At 35.3% G+C, this 11506-nt stretch overlaps 1 protein-coding gene across 6 annotated transcripts in view; it reads left to right on the forward strand.

The window, feature by feature from the left end:
- Positions 1 to 8521, forward strand: part of LOC109544375 (interaptin) — a 104498-nt gene extending 95977 nt beyond the window's left edge. For 5 of the 6 annotated variants that reach the window (XM_048666398.1, XM_048666397.1, XM_048666399.1 and 2 more), the window contains 10 exons: positions 828 to 976; positions 1037 to 1303; positions 5271 to 5376; positions 5439 to 5612; positions 5698 to 5859; positions 5940 to 6065; positions 6120 to 6319; positions 6398 to 6562; positions 7921 to 8076; positions 8195 to 8521. In XM_048666398.1, the coding sequence (XP_048522355.1) occupies positions 828 to 976; positions 1037 to 1303; positions 5271 to 5376; positions 5439 to 5612; positions 5698 to 5859; positions 5940 to 6065; positions 6120 to 6319; positions 6398 to 6562; positions 7921 to 8076; positions 8195 to 8386 (1697 nt within the window). In that variant the 3' untranslated portion in view covers positions 8387 to 8521. Of the gene's footprint in view, positions 1 to 827; positions 977 to 1036; positions 1304 to 5270; positions 5377 to 5438; positions 5613 to 5697; positions 5860 to 5939; positions 6066 to 6119; positions 6325 to 6397; positions 6563 to 7920; positions 8077 to 8194 lie in introns of those variants that run through there. The other variant, XM_048666401.1, reaches the window with a different exon arrangement.
- Positions 8522 to 11506: the final 2985 nt, after the last annotated feature.

Genomic DNA, 11506 nt, shown 5'->3' on the forward strand with positions numbered 1-11506 from the left:
AATCGCGTCACCCAGCGTGCGGGTAGCTTTTCCATATCCAAATATTCATGTAAAATGTGATGTACCCGCTCAGTTGAGATGCCTACAGCCTCGTCCATCTCACGCACTTGTATTCTCCGATCGTCCAGTATCGTTCCGTGGATTGTATCGACCATTTTTGTCCTAACAATCTCTTTTGGACGACCTAAACGTTATGCGTCATTTGTGCTGGTACGACTACAACGAAACTCAGTAAACCACTCCTTGACCATTTAAATTGATGGTGCAGAGTGCCCACAGTATTTCTCAAGCTTTTACTTAGATTCTTTTATGTTTTTTTTTACGTAAAAAATAATGCTTGATCAGCACTCGAAATTCACTTTTTCCATTTTCGTCGGTATTGACAAAGTCATCTCCTTTCAATGACTGTTAAACATCATTTAAATGACGAAACGTGTTCAAAATTTCACAACAGTCTACTAACAGACGACATTGGAGGGGGGTAGTATTGAATTTACAGATACTTCGCGGGAAATTCAAAAAATCACTGACTTATAAAACGACCCTCGTATATCACTGAATAATTTATGCATTCTAATTTATACAAATTAAATTTTATTTATAACTAGTCAAAAATAAAAAAAGTCAAATTACTCCAAGTAATCAATGTACTCCGAATGTGATACGAGTACTTAAAATAATAAAACTTGTCAACGACATTAAATCGCTTGCGACTGGGTATCGTCACTTCGTCACTCCTCAAGCAACCAGTACCTAATAAATAATCACTTTTTCAACTCCTAACTGTTAACCTGTTATTCCACCTAACTTTTTTTTAACTATTTTAGACAAAAGCCTTGCTGCACAAAAAGCTTTACTTCAACAAAATCAAGATGCTTTGGCTGAAAGCCTGGAACTTCAAGATTTTATGCAAGCCGAGAAAACCACATTGGCTGATTCTCTAAAGGAATCTGAGAACGAAATTAAAAAATTTCAAGTAGGTAATTACGAGTCACGACGAGAAATCAAATGTTCAACAATTTATGTTCATTTCTAGAAAATTATTGCTCAAAAGGATAAGGATTTGAATGAACGCAATGAAGAATGCAAGCAGCTCTCTCGGTTATGTGAGCAACGACGCCTGGAAAATTTAAATTTGCAAGCGCGAATTGGAAATCTAGAGGTGAAGAGTCGAGAACTCCTTGTGCATCAAGGTAGCTCGGTATCGGGGGCATCTGTTGCCTTGGCATCTTTAATTGAACGGCTCAACGTCCTGGCCGAAGAACTCATAACTGCTTACAGTATCTCTGAACAAGAACTAGATGTAAGTAATTGCATATCTGTAGTATCGCCGAATCTAAATCAGCTTGTAGTCGAGCCGATACCTTTAAATCGTGGGTGATCGAAATAAACAAATGAGCAGTTAAAAGGCACTGGTGAACGTATTTAGCACTCTCGCCTATCTGTATGAATATACCAGGTTTCAAAGAACAAGTTGGCAATATCTCGGGTTTAGATAGAACCGAGAAAATCTATATGATAAGTTCCTATAAAACGTTTTACTGCTAGGAAAATTGAGCTTTTCAGAGCAAAAAATACATTTTCGTTTTGTTAAATAGATAACATTTAAATTAATTTGTAAATTTAACTAGCTTAAGAATATCCGAAATGCATTGTCGATTTGGAGCAGTATTGATTTTTAACTGTCGTTATATTTCTGATGATAAATTAGTTAAAGTAACCCTTTAACTTAACTCAGGTCGAAAACTGTGAATTGCGCTTAAAACCAATAAATAAAAAGTTGATTTTTGGCACAAAGAATATTTACCCGAATGAAAGTCGTGTGAATTCGAAAGATTATGTTACAAACTAGTTTATCCTGTAAGTGTATGTAAGTACTGTAAGGTTTTATCCAAGTAAGTGAGACTCCAACGAACAATCCCTCAAAGTAAGTGAGATTAACGAGACGAGTCCTAACATCACTAAAGAAGAAGTAAAACGCGCCATCCTAATACAGAAGGATGGAAAAATTGTAGGGCCCGATGACGTACACGGTTTGTTAGGCGGCTTAGTCTACGAATACGGTAAGAAGTGTTAAGCCTTACAGACCTGCTAAACGCTATTTATAGAACTGGAAAATTACCCTCGGAATCGCTATGGTCAATTTTTGTCACTACCCAAAAAACATATTGCGTCCCAATGCGATGATTACTGTACGATAAGCTGCATGTACTAAAAACTTTCCTGAGTGTTACACATACCCGCATATACAAGAAGTGCGAACAGCAAGTTGACGACACTTAATTCGGCATCAGAAACGGATTAGGAACGCACAAGGCCGTATTCTCGCTTAATGTGGGTGATATGATACTCATTACAGAACTACTGGCACCAGGCAGCTCAAGCAAGAGTGGAGAACAAAATCTCGGAGGAGCTAGCCATAAGAAACGGTGTGCGACAAGGATGTATATTATCGCCGCTACTATTTAATCTCTACTCGAAAAACATTTTTGCGGAATCTCTTGAAAGCAATGAGCAATATAAGATATGGCGACGATGCAATCGTTGTTGCCAGCAGCCTAGCTGAACGCCAGCAACTTGTAGATGTTATGGTTGAGTGCAGCAAGCGTTATGGACTACATATAAACATCCCCAAAACGAAAATTATGTTTTTCTCGAAGATGCAAACACAAGCTGCTTTCCGATACATAGCAAGATCGTTGAGCAGTTATCATCTATCAGATATCTGGGGGCACCAGTGTGTAATAGTTGAGAATCGACAAAAGTGGTACTATCAAGACTTGAACAGCGAATCGACGAAAGTGGTACTATCAAGACTCGAACAGGCCAGGAGGACGTTCATCGACATGAAGAACTTCTTTATTAGGTGTGACCTAGACTTGGGTCGTAGAATGAATCCGAATGCTACGCTGTTACGTATTCTTCATCCTCCTATACGGCTGCGAAAGTTGGACCCTCAACCGCTCGCTAGAAAACCGCATTGAAGCTTTCGAAATGTATATTTATATGAGAATATTAATCGAGAGAGTAAGAAACACCGAAGTTCTCGATAGAATTCAGAAAAACAGGAGCTGATGCCAACAATCAAAGAGCGCGAGTATAGTACTCAGGTATATTGGAGATATAATGAGAGGTGATCGATAAGTAATACTTCGGCTGACCATCAAGGGAAAGATTCAGGGGAAAATGCAGAATTCCTGGCTCAATGCCTTGCCAGTTCGGAGTTGCCAACCTTCGGAGGCAGACGGCTCAATAAGAATGAGAATGACAAAACTCAAATAGATCTAAATGCTCTAATTTTATATCATTTTTATGAAAAAGGCGTTAGAAATAAAACGATATTTGAAATATAGACTCCCTATATTTATTCTGATTCCTAACTAACCGAAAATATTTGAATTGATTAAAACTGACTGACTGAAACAAGACAATTTTGTCTTATTCAATTGCCAGGTGTGCTCTAGCTCTAGCACAATAAGGCAATTTTTATAATCGGAAGCGCGCAAAAATATCGTCCTTAAAGAGGTGGAACTGTTAACTTAACAGTTTATGATAAAATGCTATCTTTATTCAAAGTAGTTAATTTAGTGTTTAACATGGGCTGCTTCTACTAATATGCATTGCGGTGGTTTTTCGAATCATAATTCTCGATCGCAACAAATCACTAAACATATATTTTTTAAGCCGATTTTGAAAAATTTTTTAGGGGCGTACATGTCGGTTTATAGGAAAAAAAATATGATAGTTATACGAAATTGTCCTACATTTTTTTTGAGTTCTATCGAAATCGCAAAGATTCCCCGCTTAATTCGAAAAAATTGCTAATGAGGACAGAGTTTATCATGACAATGGTAACGCAATGAGTTTAAGAATTTACTCATGGTCCATGGTCACCAGTTACATTGAAACAATTTGACCCTGTATATTTTTATTCAGGGTGTTTGGCAAGCCGAAGTAAGCATTTCTTGTAGGAGACTTCAGCACAAATAATTTTAGATGTCTATATTTTATTAATATGCCGTACATTTACAGTGTTTGCTCGATAGAGTCACTGCTGAATGAGCAGTAGTTGGACTAGATCTTATTATCAAGAAAACCAAGATTCTGGTAATAAGCAAACAACATGATACAACGGCTACTGTGACGGTCGTAGCTGTGAGACTGGAGCAGGTTACACAATCAAGTACCTCCTATGTCTGATAAATAACGATGGAGAGAATAACCCCGTAATCCGGTCAAGAATAGAGTACGCTCGCGCAGCGTTCAACAGAATGAGACAAGTTCTTTGCAGTAGAGATCTTAGACTGCCTTGGAGGATCCGTTTGTTGCGATGTTATGTCATTTAAATTTTGTTTTACGGAACGGAGGCCTGAACTGAATTGCAATGAGATGGGGCGCCGGGAGGCGTTTGAGATGTGGTGTTATAGGCGAATCCTAAAAGGATGGATAATGTCTGAAACTTAGATACTTATACTTATACTTAAAGATCTAAATAAAAACACTGAAATTCTATGCACCATCAAGCGGAGAAAATTAGAATGCTTTGGTCATATAATGAGGAGGGCGAAATACGGACTACTATAAAACATCATGCAGGGTAAAATTGCTGACAGCGTGGTCCAGGTAGACGCAAAACATCATGGCTGAAGAATTTACGCGATTAGTGTGGCGTAACCTCAAGCACACTCTTCAGGATTGCGGCGAGGAGGGTTCAGATGGCTGTGTTCGTGACCAAAGTTCTGAGAGGACATGGAAAATAAGCCAATTCTTGAAACTGGGGAGTTTTGGGCAGTTGTAGAAGATAATTTTTTCCTGGGGTTTCGGAAGAACATGTGAATTGAATCCTCATATAATTTTTTAATTTTAACTTGAAAACTTACTGGATTGATGTTAGCTTACATCAGTGCGATCTCTACAATAATATATTTTATACGCATTTTTACGTATCTGTAGACGTTTGAAATTCTTAAAACTTATTAAAACTCAAAATTAATTTTTACCGAAGAACAGGGCATATGAAAAAAAAACAGAAAGAATTATATTTCCATCACAAATTTTTTGCAAAGTTCTGGTTCCCCAATTAGTTAATTTTCTGCGAATTAAAACAAAAAGTCACCTCATTCTCTGCTTTTCGGTCACATGTGCCACATCCAGAATTCAAGATTCACCTACCTAATGTATATCGATTTAACTTATTTTTTACTTTTACTTTGTTGTTAATTTTTCCTTTGCATTTCATGTTCGCTTAAATGTCTAATTTTATTTTTTAGGATGTTATTTACCACAATGAAGCTTATAATACCAGCAGTAGTGTAGAGTCTACACCGGAGAAGTCAAAATTGTTTATTGATCAAAAGCCATCACCATCAGGAAAAGGTTTGCAAATGCACAGATGTGAATGGAAGTTGGCGAAGCTAAAAAATATCATTTATATATAGGGTCTTCATTTGTTTCTGCTGTAATAAATGCCATAAAGAATGCGGCTTCTGGTCGAGATATTAGCAGGAAGAATAGTTTGTGCGATAGAAGTAGTTCAAATGAGATGCTCGATTCAGAAACGGAACCTTGTCTTATGATGGAACACGTTTTGGAGGATGTTGTGGTTCCAGATGGTATGTATTTTGATCTAGAAATAAATAGTAATGTTTTTAAGTGGACAACTTACAAAACTGAAAATATCATAATTTTTTATTTTAGGCCATTCCCATAATATGATCTCGTCTGGACACGGCAGCATGCTTAGCTCAAGACTTACTCATAGCGAAAGTCTCAAGGATGTTTCGAATATTTATTTCAGTAGACAGCATTCAGAGCCAACAAGTTTAACTACATCATTTACCAGTGACATATTTTCATTAAGTAAGTTTTAATCCCTACAAGAGAACTGGTTGATTTGCGCATTTCATACAGATGTATAGGTAAATCACTGATTTTTGCAGGCGAAATTTTTCCTCCAATTTCACTTGTGGACCAAGTTATTGAGGTTGATAATGTTATTACAAGGTTACTCAAAGTGATACGCATAATTCAAATTGAAAATGAGGATTGTATGAGTGAGCTTCAAGGTATGTAGAAAAACAAACCCTCCACACGCTGAGTAAAATATTTATTTGAAATAGATCAAAGAGACAACTTAACGGAACAAGTAGACAAGCAAAAAGAGACAAACAAGTTAGTTGTGAAGCAACTGAAAGATTGGGAAGTACTGGGGGCTAGACTGAAAACTGAAGTAAAAGAATTAATGAACCAGCTCAGCAGGAAAAACAATGAAATGGACGGTGTAAAAACCGAATTAAATAAGCAAAGAGAACAAGTTGAGGTAAGGTATTGGTACAAAATGTTATAGCAAAAGTTGAGACTTTTTACTTAGAAGTGTTTTTTGAATTGCTTTTATTAGAAGTTGAATCAAGATGTATGTGACCTTTCAACGGCTCTTTCAAAGGCCGAACTGGATATGAGAGTTAAAGAGGAGGAAGTGGAACATGAACTCGAGAAGTTTCAGAAGACCGGAGCAATTCCTTCTGCTGAAATTCTGGCTAGAGTAGCAGTGTACGAAAACGAGGTACGTTTTCTAAATACATTTTTATCTTGAAAAGTTGAGTTTAATATTCATATCTATCTAATGCTGCGCCCAGACATAACGCGCCACCAGCGCCCTGTCGCGGTCTCCTTCTGCTCGCGTGGCATTATGCCTGGACGCGACATTAAATTTTATGAGAATAGTGTATTTTTGGACGACGGTTTGCAATCAACACAGTGCTTTAGTAGGCACCATTTAAGCAAAATGTGCAGTAAAGTGGGGTAACTTTTCTGCGACAGTGCGGCCGCAATGATCCGGACTAATTAAAACCGCTTTGATCCGGATTAGGATTGACAACAGTTTCTGGGTACATACATAACAACATAAGCCATGTTTTTAATCGTTTTAGAACAAGGATATTATGAAGTGGAATATTGTTTTTCTTGATCCCCTGGTGGAAAGTACACAGTTTTGCCACGGTTTTCGATAGCGAAAGAATCACTTTTACTCATTACAAATTTTCAAAAATTAATCAAATTGTTATTATTATTATAACAATTACACGCAGAAAATAAATCAAAATGTTTTTTTAATGTAATACCCTTATATTGTTCATTTCTTATTTCTGTGACTATAAATTATAACCAATGACCCTATAGAAACCCCAAAAAAACGACATTGTCTTTTGACGTTTTAGTTTATGATGTCGCACAGTCCTGACACTGCTTTCAATATTTGTTTCTACGTTTTGTTCACCATCATGACAATGGAAAAATTCTTCGAAGGATCTCTATTCTCTGAACATGTTTTACATTTTACTATGCAAAATCACTCCTATCAAATCACCACTTTCTCGTTTCAGCTGCTCACATCAGATCTAGATTAGGAAAATAAGATAAATCTTTCCGGATTTCCAATGGTATTTCAAGCATTTTTCAACAAATTGTAAAAAGCAATTACTTTTGATCCAGAAACCCAATCATCTGAAGCAGAAATGCCGCTTTCCTTTTGGCTTTTACTCCAGGTTGCTCAACGCATGTAAACAATTCGCTTGTGTTAAAAATCTCAACCACCATCAACGAATCTACGTTGAACATTTAAATACCAAGTTAATTACAAGCGCCAAGCGACAGACCGAAACCCGAAAACGCGATTTTATCTCGGATAATGATAAACTCAATTTACACCGGTACAATATTATTGCAAGCCAAAACATTTAAATCTGAGGTAGCAAGTAACTCCATTTTACGAAACTGGAAGATATTTCAGAACTCTGATGATGGCACGATATGGCCGAAATTTTATTCAAAAAAGCAGCTGTTCTCATACAATTACCTGAAAACTTGACTATTGTTTTTTGAGAACAAAGAATTATCAATATCATTGGGTAACATTTGTAGCTTCCAAATCTAAAAGAAAGGTTGCTGGAAAAAGAAAAACGTCTCAACGAGTTGAAGCAAGAGTTTCATGCTGGAAAACAAGTTTTAACAGAAAGCCTAAAAGACGCTGTAACTGAAGCTAAGAGACAATACGATGCCATAGACAGAGCTTTAGAGGTAAGATTAAGCAAAAATAAATCAAAACTAACTAAAACTAACTAACAAAGCATTCCTAATGCACCATGAACAGTGTAGGTATATGAAAATATATATAGCCTGTTTTTCGTTTTATCAGGTTCTACACAGTATACAATCCGTCGTCCAGCAATGTCCTCCACTAGCAAAGCTTCAACGGGATCTAGAGGAAATTAGTTTTCAAAGCGCCTCGTCGATGCCTTTAGTTTCACCCGCAGACTGCAATGCGAATGCTGGACTGATTCAATCTGTAAACATGGATGTAACACCAGCCATTAATACAACTGCTTAGATTTTAGGAATTTTAATAACGTATTAGTTCATAACAAAAACAACTAAATAAGAACCGGACTTTAATGTTTTTTTATTTTCCATGTGAACTACGTGTATTCATTATTTAGTTTTAATCTGTACATTTCTATTTTATTGTGCGTTTTTAATTGAGCCGTTTTTGTTAATATTTTTTTGTAAGGCCAAGCTGCTCAGAAATGTTTTTATCGCAACACGTTTATTATCAATATTTTTATTTCTCATACAACTTGTTTGGTTTGAGTCGACGAGTATACTTTCATAGACAAAAATAGTTAAATTTTATTAGACGTAGTTGAACCTGCTAATCAATAGTTGAGAATGAATTTAAGAATCAAAAGTATAAAAATATTTTCGTTGGTAAAATCAGATTTACGGCCAGGTTTTACGACATTCTTATTGTACTGGATATATCAAGATCAAACATCGATGTCGACAATGATTGACAAATTCGTCCATATCGCATTCTGCCAATTGCCGAAGTATATCTTAGGCCGTTTAGGCCAAGAGTTCGTAAAAATATGATTCTGGTAGAAATAATGTTATTATATTTTTTTAATTTAATATCCGTAAAAAATTTATATTTTTTTTCACATTAGAGCATGGATATTTAACAAATTTTGCTATCATTCGATGTATCGAATTTGTTTAATCGAATTCCATGCATCGAATGCCTGAGAGCTTTCTTACAACCATTGACAGGATGCTGATTGCTGAAACGCGTTCTGGACTTTTCGAACATTCTTTCGAAGTCGATGCTTGACCCAAACAAATGTAAGTATAGCTTCATGAACAATTTTAATAAAATAGCACCGTGTATGATTGAATACTATAATTTGTATATGATTGTACAAGCACACAAAATACTTTAAAACAACCAAAAAACAGTCTCAATTAATTTTAGACTTACTTTATTTTGTCCACTTTTTTAATTGTTTTATATTCTGTGTATATTGATTTATTTTTCTGACTGCGTGTAATTGTTTTTATATTCTTTTCCTTCCTGTGTTTCAGTCAAAGTACTGACCAGTGTACCCAATTATGAGTTTATATGAATTTTAAATCTGATGATGGGGCTTTTGTCTCGCTGAAACGTTTTGAAATAAACGATGTAAAAAAAAATATTTCAAACTTTGACTGAAACCCAGGAAGGAAAAGAATATAAAGACAATTCTGTGTATAGAACTTAGTCTTGATGGCCATAATATATAATTTTGCTGTATTCATTTTAGACATTATACATAGGGCCTACTATAGAGAGTGTAACGAAGTTAACCTTCCAAACTGTAATGGCAGATGCTTTTCTGAAAAAATGTATCAAGAATTAAAACTGGAGGAAGTGCGATAACAAAATAATTAAATGTCGAAAATCTACTTCATTTTTCGAACTTAGGGTTGCTGAAAATAGGAGTTAGATTTATTTAATGTCTAAAAAGTATTGTAGGTTTCATTGTAACACAAAAATATGGGGATTTACAGCACAAAGCACTCATGTTACATGTCGATTAAACTGATCGATTTGGGGCTAAATCGATTTTTTTAGATTTTGATCGAGTTATGTTGAAACCTAATTTTGTCGCTATTGAAAATGTTGACTTAATTACCAAGATTGTATAGTATAGCTTAAGCCTCCTCATCAAGAGAATATAATTTAAAACATATGTATCTATCTATCAGCACAAATCTTGTTTTTATTAGGATTTCGTTGACCCTGAACCCGCCATTTCAGTTTAGGGGGCTGATTTCATCACAAATTATTGTATTTCATAAGTTCAAGGTTTGGTTGACCAACGCTAGGCGTTGATCGCCATTCGTTAATGTATTGTTTATTTTTGGCTCCGCACCAAGGCATGGATCAGGTTCGATAGAATATTGTCATACCTTCAGAGAAACTGATACAGATTATGATATCTGAGTTCCCCGATTTGTGATATGCATTTTTTAATTAGGAAACTATTATTTTATGTGTTGAGTTACTTAATACTGATGTTATGACTGTTCCGAATATAATAAAAAATGGTTTAAAGTTCTTTCTTTTAATGTTACAGAAATATGACTATGGGGTGACTGAGCGCACGTTCTGTTAAATCTTATTTCATGCCGTTGTGGTGAAGTCGACTTTTAACTTTTTTATTAATAAAAAATATCCCATAAAATAATTTAGTCTTACCTGTTTCCTTTATCGAATACTATGATAAAACACATGAACTTTTTCGCCTAATTCTGGATTATATAAAGGGTGTCCCCCGTCACCCCTATTTGTGGGGTAAAGGCGGACGACGATGAACTAAAGCGTGATTTTAAAATCACTGTTATAACTAGAGATGACCTAAAGCGTGATTTTAAAATCGCCGTTATAACTGCGAATGTACATTTTTTTAAAACTGTGAATCTGATTTCTCTTGAGGTTGCCGTTTTCATGATATAGCACCGTCATAAAGTGATGTGCAAATGTGCGTCACTTGCAGAAGCAATTTTAAAACATTTGTAATTCATATTTGTAAGCACATCCGTTAAATGGTCAAAATTGGGCAGAATTTGATTGCCTATTCATTACCATTTTCAAAATGTAGGTACCCGACTTGGTTCCTAAAATACCCTGAAAAGACAAGAAATCAACACTTTTTTAATTATCATATAATTCGTAAACTGCTTAAATTAGATAAAAAGTTAAAATCGTCTTTGGTAGAACTTTTTGTGTTGAATTCAATAAACTAGCACTCGTTGTCATAGTCAACTTGATTTACGAGATAAAAAATAAACTTATGTTTGTTTAAATGGTAATCATAGTTGGTGAGGGTGTTTTAAAATCCTTTTTTTTTCTAAATTTAACGATATAACCGTTTGTATGTTTTTCTCCTTTTGTTGCCGTAAAACTGAAAAAGAAGATAAAAAATGTGTAGTATGCTATGGAAACAAGAACTATATTATCACACAACGCACAAAACAAAAATGAAATAATTAACAGACACAATCATGTTTACTGGGCTAATGAATATCATCATCTAATTGAAAATAGGCGAGGTCAACGTGTTTTTTTTTTGTGAATGTCTGGTGAGGCATTTTTAGTGATAAAATTATTGGTTCATTCTTTTATGATCAC

Source organism: Dendroctonus ponderosae, unplaced genomic scaffold (genome assembly GCF_020466585.1).
Source record: "Dendroctonus ponderosae isolate FM_Combo_2020 unplaced genomic scaffold, Dpon_F_20191213v2 Dpon_F_20191213_5, whole genome shotgun sequence".
Lineage (NCBI taxonomy): Eukaryota > Metazoa > Arthropoda > Insecta > Coleoptera > Curculionidae > Dendroctonus > Dendroctonus ponderosae.